The sequence below is a fragment of the Chrysemys picta genome, chromosome 25, assembly GCF_011386835.1.
Source record: "Chrysemys picta bellii isolate R12L10 chromosome 25, ASM1138683v2, whole genome shotgun sequence".
Lineage (NCBI taxonomy): Eukaryota > Metazoa > Chordata > Testudines > Emydidae > Chrysemys > Chrysemys picta.
The window spans coordinates 343,153-363,331 of NC_088815.1; the positions used below are offsets into that span (position 1 = coordinate 343,153).

General features: G+C 46.7%; 1 protein-coding gene across 4 annotated transcripts in view; it reads left to right on the plus strand.

Moving 5' to 3' along the window:
- The window catches only part of LOC101945509 (ceramide synthase 2-like), a 121,667-nt gene that overhangs the window by 36,194 nt on the left and 65,294 nt on the right, over positions 1-20,179 (plus strand). For 2 of the 4 annotated variants that reach the window (XM_065578340.1, XM_065578343.1), the window contains exon 2: positions 13,224-13,397. In XM_065578340.1, the coding sequence (XP_065434412.1) occupies positions 13,224-13,397 (174 nt within the window). Of the gene's footprint in view, positions 1-2,494; positions 2,681-4,070; positions 4,235-13,223; positions 13,398-20,179 lie in introns of those variants that run through there. The other 2 variants (XM_065578342.1, XM_065578341.1) reach the window with 2 other exon arrangements.

A 20,179-nucleotide genomic window follows, 5' to 3' on the forward strand; every position in this document is an offset into this window, starting at 1 on the left:
ATTCCTCCTCTCCCCCTTTGCCTCACACAGGTGTTTATAAATGAAGACCCGGTACACCCCTGTGCGCGCACACACATTCTCTCTCTGGTGTTAGCATTGGAGCAGATGAAAACGTCTCCAGATTGTCATGCTCATAACTTTCTGAAATATTCCCCTTTGGGGATGTAGCCACAAGTGATATTGGACGGGGGGAGGGGAATTTGGACAAACCCTTTTGGTCATTTGAGTTGGGAGGGGAAATAACCTTTCTAGCTGCCACACTTCCTTTCTCTTAGAGCCCTCAGAACAGCTGTGCTTTGAAAACTCTGATGCTCAGCATGTAAATAAGCATGGCCACAGGCGATTGGTGAGGGTGGTGTCATTCTGGTTCCCTAGTCCCACTGCAAGGCTGCAGGGAGCCCAGCTGAGCTGTTCTCTGCTGCAAGACACGGTGCTTGTAGAATCCTTGGAGCAGGTCAGCAGGATTGTTAGCACTTTCTTTCCTTTTCTGTAGAAGGAAGTGAGAGAAGCTTTTTGCATTTAATCCACAAAGATGAGCAAGTAAATTAAAAAAAAAAAAGTCAGGAAATACAAAAATTAAGGCTCCTTCAGCAATCTAAGGGCTCCCCCAGGAACGATGGACCATCACAGACTTCACTTTGCATTCCAAATGCAAGACATTCCTTTGACTGGCCTTCTCTAACATAAACACAGAGCAACAGGTATATTTATTTTAAAGAAAGCAAAACAAATGACCTACCAAAACAAGACACTCCACTGCATGTGCTTCTCCCCCTGAGGAGAGGAAGCGAGAACAAATAACCCATGACAGACGTGTGGGCACGTTGCTTAATGCATGACAAGCAGGTGCTCAGCTATGACGGTGATAATTGCAGTAGGAAAACCTATATAGAATGGAATAGTGCCAGCGAGTGCTCGCTGCACAGTGCATTGACCGTAGCAGTGGGTGATCTTTAGCTGCTGTGAATCTCCCTAGCCCTATCACTGCAGGGGAGCTGTGACAATTGATACCAGCAGAAGCTCTGTCCCAGTGAGGCTTCTCGCAGCAGACAGCTGGTAGTGCTGGCAAGGATTAGCCCTCCCTTGGCCACGTGCCACATCCCTAATACTTTCTATTCTAGTTTCTCTTTCCATAATTTTATATCATCAAATAACTAGGTTAATGTTACTGTTGCAACCTTCATTTTTGCATTTCCTGACTGACTTTTAAATCCTAACTGTGAAACCCTGGCCTAATGTTAACCCCTTATTTTATTTTTTTAGACTATAAGCTCTTTGGGAACTGTCTTTTTATCACGTGTGCCTACACCAGGGGACCCTGTTCCTTGAATGGTGCCTCTAGAGGCTACCAAAAACAAATAATAAATATATACAATAAATACAGATAACAGTAATCCTAGAATATTTTCTGTAAGGCATTGAGGGCTCTTTAAAAAGCAAGGTAACCTTGTCCTTTGGGTGGTAGAAGGTCATTTTAGAGACATTGCCATTACCCTCAGCTTTCCAAGCTTCCCTAATTCCAGGATTTGTTCTATCTGAATTGCAAAGGGTAGAGCAGTTGCTTTGCTTTGTACCCTTTTCTGTTATATAAAGAAGGCCTCAAAGATGCTGGAAACACTGGGGGGTATTCTCTAGCCAGTGTGATGCAGACAGGCAGACTAGATGTTCATAACAGGCCCTTCTGACCTTGAGACCTAAGACTCTATGAATTTTTCCCTTCAAAGAATTCTCTATGTTTTGAATTAGAAGTATGAGAGAGAGAGAATGTGTGTTTGGCCTCAGGACCTAGTGACTGAATCCTGAACTGGATCCTCTCTGCCCTCCCCTATGAGGACGCTGCCTCATTCACACTCAGCTGTTTCACTCACTCTTTGTTAGGCAGTGGAGTGAGACAGGTTTTAAAACAATTATACAAGCAGAAAATAGAGCTGCTTGGTTACTCGTGTTATTGAGTCATTTTAAAAAAATGCTGTTTTTAATACCTGCAGAATAACTTACCCAATAAATATCCAAACAAATGTATGTAAAATTACTGATACCAGATAGGCCTAAACATCATAGCAAAAATAGAATACTGATCCCTGGGGCAAAACCTAGAGTATATAATAGAACCAAGAGTGATAGGCTATTGCATTGAAACACCCAGTTTAAACATCACCTGCAAGGAAAAGGGGGACGTGGGAGTTACTTCCCTTTGTTGTTGCTGTTTCTGGTGGATGGAGAAGGCCTGAACATTTTTTATTTTTAATGTTCTGCTTGGTTTTTAAACTTAGGAATGTTGGGGATTGGGGAAGTCTGCTCCTCCCTGGTTATGCTGGGGGGCCCACACAAGTGGCCTGGAAGCTCTGTTGTCTCTTAAGTGCAGGGGATGGCTGTTGAATCTTTCACACGGAAAGCTTTTCTCCCTACTGTTGTTCAGGTATTTGATTGCTGTTAAAAGCTAGCTATCTCAAAGTGTTTTAACCAATCTGAATTATATTCTCGATCCTTTCAGTTCATCAGGTTTCACTTCCCTGGTACTTGTGATGACCTCCTAATGCTCCAAGTGTCCGTACAGTCTGCCAAAGAGAACCTGAATTTCTACCAGGGGAAAAAATATTTTTCTGTTTGTAAACCCATTCAGGCCCCTTTATGCATCAGGCAAAACCTCAAGAAAGGCCAAGTCTCTGAACTGCTGCCGGTAGGCCATCTTCAGCCTGGCTGGGTTTCCCTGCCCTCTCAGTTGAGTTCTGTGATAGCTGCATCTCAGGGTTGGTCTGTTGTGATGTCACTGTTCCACTTATTCTTAGTTCACTGGTGAAAGGGGACAGTCAAGTCCTAATATCTGTAATGAAGTAAACCAGAAAGAAAACAAGCAAACAAACTGACACCCCCCCTCCCCCATCTGCCCTGCTCCCACACCCTGTGTGCATCGGAGTGTAACTTCCTGAGCAGTGATCTCACTGTGGTCAGCCAGGGTGTGGAGTCTGGTATTTCTCTTGCTAGTTATGACCTTTATTGCCCATGTGCACCTTCTCGTGCCCCTGTTCTCCCCTGAAGCTCCCCCCTCGGGCGTGTAACATCCTGCAGAAGAGGCTGTCCCGGGCAGGGCCCAGCTTACCAGAAGCATGACACTTTTCCTGGCACAGCAGCCATCTGTGTGCAGTGACCTAACCCGGCTGTGCTGGGGCCCTTGGTGACACTGTGCAGAGCGGGAGCAGTGTTCTTCTCCAGGGCTGCCTGGGCAGCTCCTTGTTTCTTTCTATTCGAGCGCAGTGTCTCTTCAGGCCTTGGGAGCAGGCTGGCTGTGGAGCCGAGCAGTGACAGGATGCCTTGGTTGCTCCACCCCCCACAACAGGAAGTTGCAGAGGGGGGGCTCCCCCACTGCCTGAAACCAACTCAGCACTGCATGCTCTAAAGCCCTAACCCAGGCAACAGCTCCCCACTCTCCCCTTCCTGCCCTCCCAGCAGGAAGCAGATTGGGGCTAAACCCTGCCATGGGAGCCACATCCCCAAACAGCCTGACACCTGCCTGGCTCTCCACTTTGGAGGGAGATATCACCAACTTTACTCCTGGTCAGCACAGTGCTGGGGTATCAAGCACATTTCACCTTGGGCCTGTGCGGCTGGCCTGGCTCGTCCCTGCAATGCCCCAGCTTATCGCACCCAGTGCTTATGCCCACCCCAAGCAGCCCTGGGAAATGTACCCCACCCAGAGCACAGGTCACAAGACGCCTGCAGCCAGCCTGGCTCAGTCCTGTCCTAGGCACCCCACACACAGTCTGCAAGAGGCAAACACCAGCCCCCATGCCTGACCGCAGTGAGATCGTTGGTCAGGAGGCCCTTTATCATCCGCAGCCTCATCACCGAGTGCTGCTGGCTGGTGCTGCAGGCTCAGTGCTAGTTCCTCTCCTCCCTCAGGCCACTCCTTACACCACAGACCTGGGCTAGGAGAGAAGGTGGAGGGAGATTACTGGTTTATTCCAGTCCAGGCACCAATTCAAGCTAGGCCACCTGGAGACAGACACCTCTGAGGGCATCCGATCTCTGTGAATAGAGACAAGTCCAACATGAGCACTCTGTTAACTTAGGGCTAGTCTACACTTCCCACCCGGATCAGCGGGTAGAAATCGATCTCATCTAGACGGATAAATCGATCCCCGAATTGACGCGCGTACTCCCACCTCGTCAGGAGAAGTAAGCGCCGTCGACTGGGGAGCCGCAGCGGTCAATTTGCCGCTGTCCTCACAGCAGGGTAAGTCTAATAGGATACGTCGAATTCAGTTACGCTATTCGCGTAGCTAAATTTGCGTATCTTAAATTGATTCCCCCCCCCCCCCAGTGTAGACCTAGCCTTACAGACCTCCAAAGGCCCCTTGAGGTCCTGACAGATGCTGTGTGACATGGGGATGCAGTTCCCTGGACTTGACGTGTGCCTGTCTTGAGAGCAGAGAACATCATCCTGCTTTTGCTCTGCTACCATTGTGAAAAGAGCTCCTAGGTATTCCTGGAAGGAACACCCTTCTAAGTCATAGAATCATAGAATATCAGGGTTGGAAGGGACCTCAGGAGGTCATCTAGTCCAACCCCCTGCTCAAAGCAGGACCAATTCCCAACTAAATCATCCCAGCCAGGGCTTTGTCAAACCGGGCCTTAATAAACCTCCAAGGAAGGAGATTCCACCACCTCCCTAGGTAACGCATTCCAGTGCTTCACCACCCTCCTAGTGAAATAGTGTTTCCTAATATCCAACCTAGACCTCCCCCACTGCAACTTGAGACCATTGCTCCTTGTTCTGTCATCTGCCACCACTGAGAACAGCCGAGCTCCATCCTCTTTGGAACCCCCTTTCAGGTAGTTGAAGGCTGCTATCAAATCCCCCCTCATTCTTCTCTTCTGGAGACTAAACAATCCCAGTTCCCTCAGCCTCTCCTCATAAGTCATGTGCTCCAGACCCCTAATAATTTTTGTTGCCCTCCACTGGACTCTTTCCAATTTTTCCACATCCTTCTTGTAGTGTGGGGCCCCAAACTGGACACAGTACTCCAGATGAGATAAAAAAGGAGATACAAAAGGAGCGCTTAAAGACGATAAAGTCATTGCGGAGAAACTAAATGGATTCTTTGCTTCAGTCTTCACGGCTGAGGATGTTAGGGAGATTCCCAAACCTGAGCTGGCTTTTGTATGTGACAAATCTGAGGAACTGTCACGGATTGAAATGTCATGAGAGGAGGTTTTGGAATTAATTGATAAACTTGACATTAACAAGTCACCGGGACCAGATGGCATTCACCCAAGAGTTCTGAAAGAACTCAAATGTGAAGTTCATAGAATCATAGAATCATAGAATATCAGAGTTGGAAGAGACCTCAAGAGGTCATCTAGTCCAACCCCCTGCTCAAAGCAGGACCAATTCCCAGCTAAATCATCCCAGCCAGGGCTTTGTCAAGCCGGGCCTTAAAAACCTCCAAGGAAGGAGACTCCACCACCTCCCTAGGTAACGCATTCCAGTGTTTCACCACCCTCCTAGTGAAATAGTTTTTCCTGATATCAAACCTGGACTTCCCCCACTGCAACTTGAGACCATTGCTCCTTGTTCTGTCATCTGCCACAACTGAGAACAGCCGAGCTCCATCCTCTTTGGAACCCCCCTTCAGGTAGTTGAAGGCTGCTATCAAATCCCCCCTCATTCTTCTCTTCTGGAGACTAAACAATCCCAGTTCCCTCAGCCTCTCCTCATAAGTCATGTGCTCCAGACCCCTAATAATTTTTGTTGCCCTCCACTGGACTCTTTCCATTTTTCCACATCCTTCTTGTAGTGTGGGGCCCAAAACTGGACACAGTATTCCAGATGAGGCCTCACCAATGTCGAATAAAGGGGAACGATCACGTTCCTCAATCTGCTGGCAATGCCCCCACTTATACAGCCCAAAATGCCGTTAGCTTTCTTGGCAGCAAGAGCACACTGTTGACTCATATCCAGCTTCTCGTCCACTGTGACCCCTAGGTCCTTTTCTGCAGAACTGCTACCTAGCCATTTGGTCCCTAGTCTGTAGCAGTGCATGGGATTCTTCTGTCCTAAGTGCAGGACTCTGCACTTGTCCTTGTTGAACCTCATCAGGTTTTTTTCGGCCCAATCTTCTAATTTGTCTAGGTCCCTCTGTATCCGATCCCTACCCTCTAGTGTATCTACTACGCCTCCTAGTTTAGTGTCATCTGCAAACTTGCTGAGAGTGCAGTCCACACCATCCTCCAGATCATTAATAAAGATATTAAACAAAACCGGCCCCAGGACCGACCCTTGGGGCACTCCGCTTGAAACCGGCTGCCAACTAGACATGGAGCCATTGATCACTACCCGTTGAGCCCGACGATCTAGCCAGCTTTCTATCCACCTTACAGTCCATTCATCCAGCCCATACTTCTTTAACTTGGCGGCAAGAATACTGTGGGAGAGCGTATCAAAAGCTTTGCTAAAGTCAAGGAATAACACATCCACTGCTTTCCCCTCATCCACAGAGCCAGTTATCTCATCATAGAAGGCAATTAGGTTAGTCAGGCACGACTTCCCCTTGGTGAATCCATGCTGACTGTTCCTGATCACTTTCCTCTCCTCTAAATGTTTCATAATTGATTCCTTGAGGACCTGCTCCATGATTTTTCCAGGGACTGAGGTGAGGCTGACTGGCCTGTAGTTCCCCGGATCCTCCTTCTTCCCTTTTTTAAAGATGGGCACTACATTAGCCTTTTTCCAGTCATCTGGGACCTCCCCCGATCGCCATGAGTTTTCAAAAATAATGGCTAATGGCTCTGCAATCTCACCCGCCAACTCCTTTAGCACCCTCGGATGCAGCGCATCCGGCCCCATGGACTTGTGCACGTCCAGTTTTTCTAAATAGTCCCGAACCACTTCTTTCTCCACAGAGGGCTGGTCACCTTCTCCCCATGCTGTACTGCCCAGTGCAGCAATCTGGGAGCTGACCTTGTGCGTGAAGACAGAGGCAAAAAAATCATTGAGTACATTAGCTTTTTCCACATCCTCGGTCACTAGGTTGCCTCCCTCATTCAGTAAGGGGCCCACACTTTCCTTGATTTTCTTCTTCTTGCTAACATACCTGTAGAAACCCTTCTTGTTACTCTTAACATCTCTTGCTAACTGCAACTCCAAGTGTGATTTGGCCTTCCTGATTTCACTCCTGCATGCCTGAGCAATATTTTTATACTCCTCCCTGGTCATTTGTCCAATCTTCCACTTCTTGTAAGCTTCTTTTTTGCGTTTAAGATCAGCAAGGATTTCACTGTTTAGCCAAGCTGGTCGCCTGCCATATTTACTATTCTTTCTACACATCGGGGTGGTTTGTTCCTGTGCCCTCAATAAGGATTCTTTAAAATAGAGCCAGCTCTCCTGGACCCCTTTGCCCTTCATGTTATTCTCCCAGGGGATCCTGCCCATCTGTTCCCTGAGGGAGTCAAAGTCTGCTTTTCTGAAGTCCAGGGTCCGTATTCTGCTGCTCTCCTTTCTTCCTTGTGTCAGGATCCTGAACTCGACCATCTCATGGCCACTGCCTCCCAGGTTCACATCCACTTTTGCTTCCCCTACTAATTCTTCCCTGTTTGTGAGTAACAGGTCAAGAAAAGCTCTGCCCCTAGTTGGTTCCTCCAGCACTTGCACCAGGAAATTGTCCCCTACACTTTCCAAAAATTTCCTGGATTGTCTGTGCACCGCTGTATTGCTCTCCCAGCAGATATCAGGGTGATTAAAGTCTCCCATGAGAACCAGGGCCTGCGATCTAGCAACTTCTGCTAGTTGCCAGAAGAAAGCGTCGTCCACCTCATCCCCCTGGTCTGGTGGTCTATAGCAGACTCCAACCACGACATCCCCCTTGTTGCTCACACTTCTCAACTTTATCCAGAGACACTCAGGTTTTTCTACAGTTTCATACCAGAGCTCTGAGCAGTCATACTCCTCTCTTACATACAACGCAACTCCCCCACCTTTTCTGCCCTGCCTGTCCTTCCTGAACAGTTTATATCCATCCATGACAGTACTCCAGTCATGTGAGTTATCCCACCAAGTCTCTGTTATTCCAATCACATCATAGTTCCCTGACTGTGCCAGGACTTCCAGTTCTCCCTGCTTGTTTCCCAGGCTTCTTGCATTTGTGTATAGGCACTTAAGATAACTCATCGATCGTCCCTCTTTCTCAGCATGAGACAGGAGTCCTCCCCTCTTGCGCTCACCTGCTTGTGCTTCCTCCCAGGATCCCATTTCCCCACTTACCTCAGGGCTTTGGTCTCCTTCCCCCCGGTGAACCTAGTTTAAAGCCCTCCTCACTAGGTTAGCCAGCCTAGTGGAACTGTTAACTAAGGTTTGTAATCTGTCCTTTAAATCGGCTTCTGTACCCAATGACTGGAAGTTAGCTAATGTAACGCCAATATTTAAAAATTAGTCGAAACAATAGTTAAGAATAAAATTGTCCGACACATAGAAAAACATAAACTGTTGAGCAATAGTCAACATGGTTTCTGTAAAGGGAAATCGTGTCTTACTAATCTATTAGAATTCTTTGAAGGGGTCAACAAACATGTGGACAAGGGGGATCCAGTGGACATAGTGTACTTAGATTTCCAGAAAGCCTTTGACAAGGTCCCTCACCAAAGGCTCTTATGTAAATTAAGCTGCCATGGGATAAAAGGGAAGGTCCTTTCATGGATTGAGAACTGGTTAAAAGAGAGGGAATAAAGGGTAGGAATAAATGGTAAATTCTCAGAATGGAGAGGGGTAACTAGTGGTGTTCCCCAAGGGTCAGTCGTCGGACCGATCCTATTCAACTTATTCATAAATGATCTGAAGAAAGGGGTAAACAGTGAGGTGGCAAAGTTTGCAGATGATACTAAACTGCTCAAGATAGTGAAGACCAAAGCAGACTGTGAAGAACTTCAAAAAGATCTCACAAAACTAAGTGATTGGGCAACAAAATGGCAAATGAAATTTAATGTGGATAAATGTAAAGTAATGCACATTGGAAAAAATAACCCCAACTATACATACAATATGATGGGGGCTAATTTAGCTACAACAAGTCAGGAAAAAGATCTTGGAGTCATCGTGGATAGTTCTCTGAAAACGTCCACACAGTGTGCAGAGGCGGTCAAAAAAGCAAACAGGATGTTAGGAATCATTAAAAAGGGGATAGAGAATAAGACTGAGAATATATTATTGCCCTTATATAAATCGATGGTACGCCCTCATCTCGAATACTGCGTACAGATGTGGTCTCCTCATCTCAAAAAAGATATACTGGCACTAGAAAAGGTTCAGAAAAGGGCAACTAAAATGATTAAGGGTTTGGAACGGGTCCCATATGAGGAGAGATTAAAGAGGCTAGGACTCTTCAGCTTGGAAAAGAGGAGACTAAGGGGGGATATGATAGAGGTATATAAAATCATGAGTGATGTGGAGAAAGTGGATAAGGAAAAGTTATTTACTTATTCCCATAATACAAGAACTAGGGGTTATCAAATGAAATTAATAGGCAGCAGGTTTAAAACAAATAAAAGGAAGTTCTTCTTCACGCAGCACACAGTCAACTTGTGGAACTCCTTACCTGAGAAGGTTGTGAAGGCTAGGACTATAACAGAGTTTAAAAGAGAACTGGATAAATTCATGGTGGTTACGTCCATTAATGGCTATTAGCCAGGACGGGTAAGGAATGGTGTCCCTAGCCTCTGTCTGTCAGAGGATGGAGATGGATGGCAGGAGAGAGATCACTTGATCATTGCCTGTTAGGTTCACTCCCTCTGGGGCACCTGGCATTGACCACTGTCGGTAGACAGGATACTGGACTAGATGGACCTTTGGTCTGACCCGGTACGGCCGTTCTTATGTTCTTATGAGGCCCCACCAATGTCGAATAAAGGGGGACGATCACGTTCCTCGATCTGCTGGCAATGCCCCTACTTATACAGCCCAAAATGCTGTTAGCCTTCTTGGCAACAAGAGCACACTGTTGACTCATATCCATATCATTCTCGTCCACTGTAATCCCTAGGTCCTTTTCTGCAGAACTGCTACCTAGCCATTCGGTCCCTAGTCTGTAGCAGTGCATGGGATTCTTCCGTCCTAAGTGCAGGACTCTGCACCTGTCCTTGTTGAACCTCATCAGGTTTTTTTTGGCCCAATCCTCTAATTTGTCTAGGTCCCTCTGTATCCGATCCCTAGCCTCCAGTGTATCTACCACGTCTCCCAGTTTAGTGTCATCTGCAAACTTGCTGAGAGTGCAGTCCACACCATCCTCCAGATCATTAATAAAGACATTAAACAAAACCGGCCCCAGGACCGACCCCTGGGGCACTCCGCTCGAAACCGGCTGCCAACTAGACATGGAGCCATTGATCACTACCCGTTGAGCCCGACGATCTAGCCAGCTTTCTATCCACCTTACAGTCCATTCATCCAGCCCATACTTCTTTAACTTGGCGGCAAGAATACTGTGGGAGACCGTATCAAAAGCTTTGCTAAAGTCAAGGAATAACACAACCACTGCTTTCCACTCATCCACAGAGCCAGTTATCTCATCATAGAAGGCAATTAGGTTAGTCAGGCACGACTTCCCCTTGGTGAATCCATGCTGACTGTTCCTGATCACTTTCCTCTCCTCTAATTGTTTTATAATTGGTTCCTTGAGGACCTGCTCCATGATTTTTCCAGGGACTGAGGTAAGGCTGACTGGCCTGTAGTTCCCCGGATCCTCCTCCTTCCCTTTTTTAAAGATGGGCACTACATTAGCCTGTTGAGTCTCGCTTCCATAACTCAGCACTGTGATGTTACTGAGCTATGCGTACTAGCAACAGAACTGCAGATCTGTTAGGGACAGAGAGAAATGTCTCTCCAGCTGGGTAACATCCCTCATAGTGAGGGTTAATCCGCGGGTAGAGTGTGTCCTGGCAAGGCAACAAGGAGTCCGGTGGCACCTTAAAGGCTAACAGATTTATTTAGGCATAAGCTTTCATGAGTAAAAAACCTCACTTCTTCAGATGCATCAAGAAGTGAGGTTTTTTACCCACGAAAGCTTATGCCTAAATAAATCTGTTAATCTTTAAGGTGCCACCGGACTCCTTGTTGTTTTTGTGGATACAGACTAACATGGCTACCCCCTGAAACTTGATTCCTGGCAAGGCAATAAAACGTAGCATTTCTACTGTGGTTCTGCTCTCCTGAGTGTTGTACGTACACAGCCCACCAGCTCCTCTAGTGTAGGCTTGCAAACGGCAGCAGCCACCACAAAATCTTTCCAGCAGAGCTGTAGACATTGTGTGGGAGGGCCGCACAGTGGGTGGGCCATTGGAAATAGCTCTAGAGGCCTGCTGGCAAAAAGCAGCGGAGAATCGGAGTAAAATAATGACCTGAAAAGAAAGCACTGAACATGCTGACTGAGCAAGGAGATGACTGAGGTGGCCTCAGTGTACACAGGCTCCCAACAAGAACAGATAATGTTATTAGCAATGAGGGGAAGATGAGTATGATGGGAGTTGGGTTCTGTCATGGTCAGCATCATTACCCTATTTGCCACATCACCTGGATAAAGGGATCCTGTACCCAAATGCAAAGAGCCAGTACAGTCACAGCATATCAGGCAGTTTAGCCCTTAAAGGTGGTTCCTGTTTTAGAGCTGTGGCTACCAGAAGTCCCATCTTCCCACTCATCAAGGAAAGCCCTTATTGATGGAGCACATGGTGGCAGGGTCTGCCTAATCTGTTTGTAGCCAACCTCCCTCATAATCCACACTGGGCTGTGCCATGAATGCTCCAGGAAAAACAGGAAAGTCATGACTGGAATTAACAAGATCCTGGTTTTACAGTCCTGTCCAGGCCCAAGGAGTTGAATGAGCTGAGTGGTAATCTCCAGACCAAAAAGAACAGTCAGACCCTGCACACTTCCAGAATCAGCCATGTCCTCGCACTAAGAAGGAAACATCTGGTGAAAATTGCCTCTAAAAGCAAATCTCTCTTCCGTACTTGATCTACTCTGCACTGCTACTGGCAGGAAGTGGGCTGGGGTTTAGGTCCTTTCTGGATGGGAGTCCTGTACTGCTGTTTCTCATGCTTGGGTTCCTTCCACCTTCCCCTGAGTTTCTGTAAAACAGTGTTTGCTATATCGCTGGGCATGGTAATTCTAGTGATCTGAGTGTACCTTGCTTCCCTACCCCTTCCCTATTTGCCTGTGTGATGATGGGCTATACTTAGACCAGGTGTACCACCTATGGTGAAATGCATGTTCTAGAGGGTGACACAGTTCACAGCTCTATCTGCACTAGAGTTATGGAATAATAGCCTTCATCATTTTCTTTAAAATTGTATAGAAAATTCAGTCTTTCCTGGAAGAATTTCCGTGCCAAATGTGGGGATTCAATTTAATCATTAAAGCATAAAACAGATTTCTTCCTGTTTTAAGGGCGAATGTAGAGCAGCTTTAATTAGTCTTGGCACTGGCACCTCCAGTGTGTCAGTGTGTAAAATGAGAGTGCTAATAAAACATAAGGATGAGGCTTTTTTTAAACAACTAACAAAATCATCCCAAGCACAGGACTTGTGTCAGGGTGGTTGAACACTGGAATAAATTGCCTAGGGAGGTTGTGGAATCTCCATCATTGGAGATTTTTCAGAGCAGGTTGGACAAAGACCTGTCAGGGATGGCCTAGATAATACTTAGTCCTGCCCTGAGTGCAGGGGACTGGACTAGATGACCTCTTGAGGTCCCTTCCAGTTCTGTGATTCTATGATAAAAGAAATAAGAGATCAAAAGGCCCAGGAGGGAGGAAGTGTACAGATAAAAGGAGCTCTATTGGCAGGCACTGCAGTGGGATGCACATTGGGGATGGGGCACCTCACTGCCTGTTGGCGGGGAAGCCTCTCCAAACGTGTTTGGAATCATGGATTCAGTGTTAAACAATAAAGTGGCTGGTGCTTCATGCTGGGAATAACGACAGCCCTTGTTCTGCTGAGTTTTAAGGCATTTGATTTCATTTCGGCATTTTAGGCCTTCTGCCAGTAACCAGTGCTTGCAAAATGTACTAGTGGATTACAAATATCTTGTGTCGGTATGTCCCCGCCCCTCTCCTCCTTTCATAGCCAGGTGCATGCTCAGCTTGGCTGCAATCCTTGCCTGCTTCACTGGCCTGTGCTAACTGGTTTGCTCTCTGCTAGAATATCCTCAAGCTCAGTCTGGTCTCCTTCTCTTCCAGGATGATGCACTCTTTGAATGAATGGTTATGGTGGCATGAGTACTGGCTTCCCCCAGGAATCACCTGGGAAGACATGAAGGAATCTGAGGACATCCATTACCCTCAGCCTCAAGATCTCCTGCTCAGCATCCCCTGTACCCTGCTCTTGATTATTATCCGGTACCTCTTTGAAAGGTGAGTCTGTTTCCCCTGTTGGCAATTTGGGCCCTGCAACTGGGAGCCAAAATGTGGCCAGTGGACGTTCCGGGTGTGGCCCACAGAGACTTTAGCTTTGAGCATGTGCTGAGACAGTTGTATCATTATTCTCCCAATAGTACCTGGCACTTCACAATCTAGAGAGTGCCAAACAGAGAACGCAAACTCTGCCTCGAGGGTCTAACACTCAACAGCATTCCCACCCCTCTTCAAAAGCACCTAGAAGCCTTTTTTCTCTTGCAGTGTTTATAGAATAAGCACTGTTGGTCCTGGTTTAGTTTTTATGCTTGTGCTTTAAAAGCAGATATAATATTGCGTGTTTGTGTTTGTTCTCTTGCACCTTATCGGCTGCTTCTGGGCCCAGAGCACTATAGACGTAAAGTTAGATTATCCAGGTAGTGTCTGCTATAATTAAGGCTGTAAAATAGTTTCCCTTTTCAGATTCTCAGAACTTTTTGAAACTGTCTTCTTTGGGCTGAAACTTTCTATCCCTGGTCTCTATCCCAAGATGAATTAATTCTTTTTGCTAGTTTGATCAAAAACCATGCAGTTGTTTTTTAAGCTTAAAGAGGGTAGAGAAGAAAATTTGGTATTTTTAAGACTTGTGGTGATCTCTTGAGTAAGGTTGGGAAAGAAATCTCAAAAACAGATGCCTCTCTAGGCATCCATAGTCCCTGAGGTCTAAGGGGAGCTTGGCTGAGTTTAGAGCATTCTGAACTGTGCTGTAGCTGTGTGTTAAGTTTTAATTGGGGATGTGAGCCCCAGTGTGTCTGTGCATGTATGTGCAGCTATTTAACTGTGTGGTGCTCCCAACCAGCCTAAAACACCCACGGCAAAAGGGTTCTTTTCCTTCTCGTCAAAATACCTGCTTGGCCTGGGGGTTGATACAGGGCTGGAAGCTACTTATTCTGTGCCCACCATTCCCACTCGCTGGCCTTAACACAACTGTGAGCTCAACAAGTGAACTCCTTGCTTATTTAGTGAGGCCTTTTACCCACCTCTTGAGAGAAGATAATGTCAATAGCTCCATTTGACAGATAGGCTGACAGGCAAAGAGGGGTTAAGCCCAAGGCAGAGCTGGGACTAGAATCCGTCTGTAGTCAGCTGAACCCATGTCTTTCCATCACTGTGGTGCCCCCAGGCGAATTGCAAATTAACCCTCTAGGCCTTAGTCTTGGTTCCCTACCTAACCCTGTGCAGTCATTTATACAGCGCAAACTGAAAGTGAAATCTTTCTGTTCTAATTCAGTAGTGTTTCACTTCATACTGGTGCACATCACTGCCCATGGTGCATGGCAAGCCCACATCTGATCCTCTGAACGGGATTAGTAACGTTTAACCACATTTGCGAAAAGGTTTCAGACCTGCAGATGGAAAAATGCTAGTATAACTGCACAATGAATGTGTTATGTCTTCCCCTCTGTGTCAATCCACAGAGCATATGAGCTGGTTGACCCCCCCCCGGTAGGCAACCTTGTCTCTTTAGCTCAAGCTGTAAAGACTCGTTCTGTTAGTTCTGAAGGTCCAGAGTTCAGCCCCCTGGCATGTCAATCAACATGGTGTAAGTGTAATGTACTATTATGATTTTCCCCATTTTACGAGTTGGGAAAACTGAACCACGTGGAGCATGAGGTTCTTGCCTAGCAGACTCTGTGCCCTGGTTTCCAAACTGTACTCCATGAAGCCCTTGGCAGAGGCCTGTATAGAATCAACTGTTCATATGGTGCTGGCTTCTCCTTCTGGTTTCTAGCTGCTAAATCCTACTGAAAGAAGATTAAATGTTTTCCCAGGATTACTTCTCCATCTAAAGATTGCTGGAATTGCCTCAGGGATGTTTGTGATTGAGTCACAGGGGTTGGGGAGCTGGCATGTGAGCATGAACAGGAGAGAAGATATATTTGAAAGGTGTGCTCCATGTTGAGAGATAATTTGAGAACCTTTGATCTAGGGAACTAGGCAGTAGCTTCCTAGATAGAACTCCTCCGTTCTAGTCCTGGCTATGTCACCTTGGGCAAGTACATTATTTTCTCCATTTGCCCCAGTGATAAAATAGCAGGCACTGTCTTTTTGGGGTGTGTGTGTATAGCAACTAGCGCCATGGGATCCTGGTTCTGGGCTAGTGCTCCTAAATGCTATGGTTATACAAATAATAATTAATAATTAATGGCAGTGTTAGTTCCTGCTGGAGGCTGTGAGGAATAATATATCATGTTTGTACAGTCCTCAGAAAAGCCCTGTGTTGTTGTTAGTCATCACATGCTGCTTGTAGTTTGGAGGAGCAGAGAGCAGCACTAAACCGCACAGGATCTGGTCTTGGTCTGCTGCCTTCCACAGAGTCTAGAAGAAGGGAGAAGAGGTGCTGGTTATATACATAGGGAAGGAAAAAATTACATTAAAGCAAAACAAACACTTGGAAGTTAGGAAATGCCAGAATTAAGGTCGCCTGTGCAACCTTAACTCTACCTCCTTGTGCGTGTGCATTGGGATACGGTCTTTAATTATATGGCCACAGATTGTGTTTTCCACATGACCCCCACCTTATTCAGTGCACAGGATGGATGATGCTCTGCGAATGACGTTGTGACAGGTTGGATCACAGAAACCCCCGGGAGCTGCCACCTGATGTGCCAAGACTACTTCTGCTCCTGCTTTCCCTGCCAGCCTGGTCTCCCCAGCACCCTGTCTTGCTGAGCGAGACACGCCCGTCTGCTCCAACACAGACCCAGGGTCTGAAATACTTGCCCCAAAGCTGCAGACTTAACTGAAAGCAGCTTACAGAAGTGTTCTTATCTATAACACTCAGATGCCCAACACCCAATGGGGTCTAAACCCAAATAAATCCGTTTTACTCTGTATAAAGCTTATACAGGGTAAACTCATAAATTGTTCACCCTCTATAACACTGATAGAGAGATATGCACAGCTTCCTCCCCTCCCCCCCCAGGTATTAATACATACTCTGGGTTAATTAATAAGTAAGAAGCAATTTTATTAAATACAGAAAGTAGGATTTAAGTGGTTCCAAGTAGTAACAGACAGAACAAAGTGAATTACTAAGTAAAATAAAATAAAACACGCAAATCTATGTCTAATACAGTAAGAAACTGAATACAGATAAGATCCTCACCAGTTCCAGAATGCTCCCTTTTACAGACTAATCTCCTTTTAGTCTGGGTCCAGCAATCACTCACACCCCTTGCAGTCACTGTCCTTTGTTCCAGTTTCTTTCAGGTATCTTTGGGGGTGGAGAGGCTTTCTCTTTAGCCAGCTGAAGACAAAATGGAGGGATCTCCTCTGGGCTTAAATAGACTTTCTTTTGTGGGTGGAGACCCCCTCCTCTCTCCTATGCAAAATCCAGCTACAAAATGGAGTTTTGGAGTCACCTGGGCAAGTCACATGTCCATGGATGACTGAGTTCCTTACCAGCCAAGCCACATTCCTGGGAAAGCCCAGATGTGGATTGGTGTCTCCAATGGGTGGCACCGTTACAGATGTCGCTATTCTTTATTTCTTATCAATCAGCGCGTGGCCCCTGTCTTATTTATTGCCACCATCCAAACCCTGCTCTCAGTGTGGAATGATTTATTTCCTCCTGGGTTCTTCCATACTGCTCATAACTGCACTGTCTGAGCATCTGTAGTGAATTTCTCCTCTTGGCTTGCCTGCACGCTCACAGATCTACCTCTACCTACCTCACAAGAATGGGAGTCTAAGTGTTCACATATTTGGATGACTGATTATTTTGCAGGAACGCCTTTCTACAAGTAGCAAACAGCATTCAATAGATCTTTTTTCTGTTCTCATGCTTGGGACTGTTAATAAATGAAGAAAAGTCTGTACTAACCCCAGCATAGAGAATAGAGTTTATAGAAGCCTGTGATGGGGTATCCATCCCACACAGGACTGGAAGGGTGTAAGATGGCCACATGGGCTAATTAACTCCACAGGCTGCAGCTGGAGGACAGGGCTGGCTCCAGGCACCAGCTTACCAAGCTGGTGCTTGGGGCGGCCACTTTGTAGAGGGGTGGCACGTCCAGCTGTTCGGTGGCAATTCGGCAGATGGTCCCTCACTCCTGCTCGGAGCGAAGGACCCCCCGCTGAATTGCCGCCGCAGATCGCGATCGCGGCTTTTGTTTGTTTGTTTGGCTGCTTGGGGTGGCCAAAACCCTGGAGCCGGCCCTGCTGGAGGAGGAGCCAGGGAGCAGGGAATTGATTGGAAGCAGGCTCAGCTGTGGTGGCCTATATCAGCCAGGAAGCTAGCTACAGAAGGGGCTGCAGGAAGGCAGGCTGCAGTCACTCCCTGGGAGGAGAGAGGTGTGTTCTGGAATATAGAGAGTAGTCCACAGTTACTCCCTGAGAGGAGGGATTTGGGAGGCTGGTGAACCCAGAGAGGGGGGAAGCCAGGAAGGTAGGAAAGGCTCCGGAGAAAGCAGCAAGGTAGAACAGTGCAGGCCTTGGCTACTGATCGGAGGGCCCCTGAGCTGGAACCCAGAGTAGAGGGCATGCCCTGGTTCCCCTACTCGCCACTGGGGATGTGACACCGATTAGGCAGAGGACAGTGGACTGCCTGATTTGTTCTGGAAAGACTTTGCTACGTACCCTCCACCCCACGGAAGGGGGAACCATACAGTGGCCTGGCTGGAGGACTGAATTGCGAAGAGGAGGCTGTGGTTCTTGGAGAGAGAGGGGTCCGCAGGATGGGAGGACAGCGGGAGAGACACTGCCAGAGGAGGGCACAATGCCTGGCCAGAGCTAATTCCCAGGATGGCCAGGAAAAGGTGCCACCAGTGGTGAGTGGACCCTGTGACAAAGCCATTCTGGATTCCATGACAACAATGACCTACCTATCCAGAAAGGTTTGGAATAATGCTCAACCTTTGTACTCAATAGCAGCCTTAACTGTGATGTTACCCAGGATACAATCTGGATTGTTGAACAGCTGTGTTCCCTTAACTCTCTAGCCTGGGATGCCTTTGACACTGCTTTGCTGTCAGAACAGCCACTCCTGGCCTGCTTACACAGACTCTGGCATGCAAATTCACTCCCAGCTAAACACATGAGCACTCTGACCAATCACTCATGAATTACATACAGGGCAATAGGAGTATTCTAAGCAAGACACAAGAAGTCATTCTTCCGCTCTACTCTGCGCTAATTAGGCCTCATCTGGAGTATTGTGTCCAGTTCTAGGCATCACATTTCAAGAAAGATGTGGAAAAATTGGAGAAAGTCCAGCAAAGAGCAACAAAAATGATTAAAGATCTAGAAAACATGACCTATGAGGGAAGATTGAAAAAATTGGCTTTGTTTAGTCTGGAGAAGAGAAGACTGACAGGGGACTTGATAACAGTTTTCAAGTACATAAAAGGTTGTTACAAAGAGGAGGGAGAAAAATTGTTCTTCTTAACCTCTGAGGATAGGACAAGAAGCAATGAGCTTAAACTGCAGCAAGGGTGGTTTAGTTTAGACATTAGGAAAAACTTCCTAACTGTCAGAGTGGTTAAGCACTGAAATAAATTGCCTAGAGAAGTTGTGGAATCTTCATCATTGGGGATTTTTAAGAGCAGGTTGGACAAAGACCTGTCAGGGATGGTCTAGATAATACTTAGTCCTGACATGAGTGCAGGGGACTGGACTAAATGACCTCTCAAGGTCCCTTCCAGTTCTGTGATTCTATGACATCCGCAAATTCTCAGTCCTAGCCTTGTTCCCCCCAGAAATGTATGTCTTGTACTGTGCAGCACACTACTGAACAATGCAAGCTCATAGAAGTCTGCCATTTCATCAAAGGAAAATGATATATTCACCAGCCTTGTTATCCCAAATGGAGTTTCCCACACTCTAATCCAAAACTCTAGTTAAGATAAAACAGTAAGATACGTTTATTAATTCAAAATGATAGATTTTAAGTGATTACAAGTGATGATGCATTGAAGTCAGGACTGGTTACAAAAAAAAATAAAAGAGTAATTACGCAAGCTGATACCTAATTTAACCAGCTAAGTGAACTTAAAAGCAAATGTTTTGTCTCACCATATATTATTGTACATTTCACAGGCTGGGTCTCCTTCCAGCCTGGGACCACTCCCCCTTAGTTCAGCTCTTTGAGAGTCATTGATGTCATGAACAGAGAGATGGGAGGAGGAGAGGTGAAGTCATGTGTTTTTATCATAGTCTTGTAAAAGTGGTGACCATAATAGTATAGACCAGTGGTGGGCCACATGCGGCCCATCAGGGTAATCTGATCGCAGGCCTCCAGACGTTTTGCTGATGTTGACCATCCACAGGCAGCTCCCAGTGGCTGCAGTTTGCTGTTCATGACCAATTCCAATTCTGCCATTCCATCCCTGGTGCGAGGTTTGGGGAGGCTTAGCCTCCCCCAGCCTCCGCCTCCCCCAGCCTCCATTACGTGCTGCCCATGTGTGTAGGCAATATATCAGCTAGGCAACCATCCCTGGACATGCGGGTGCCTATTCCACCAAAAGTCCTGCTGTTATTGAAATGGGGGTGGACCCAATACAAGTCTGAAAAGGCATTCCCTTCTCTCCTCCATCTCTGTCGAAGACTGTAGTGATGGAAGCATCCTCCTTAGGGTGAGGAACCCTTATGGATGACCTGAAGACCCAAAGCATAAGGTCATCTCAAGAGGCATCACTCCACATAAACATATTCAATCTATGCATCAAGCTTGCAAAGTCTTTCTGCCAGAGATCAAAGGCGTCTCTGTTCAGGTCATGATGGACAACATGATTGCCATAGTT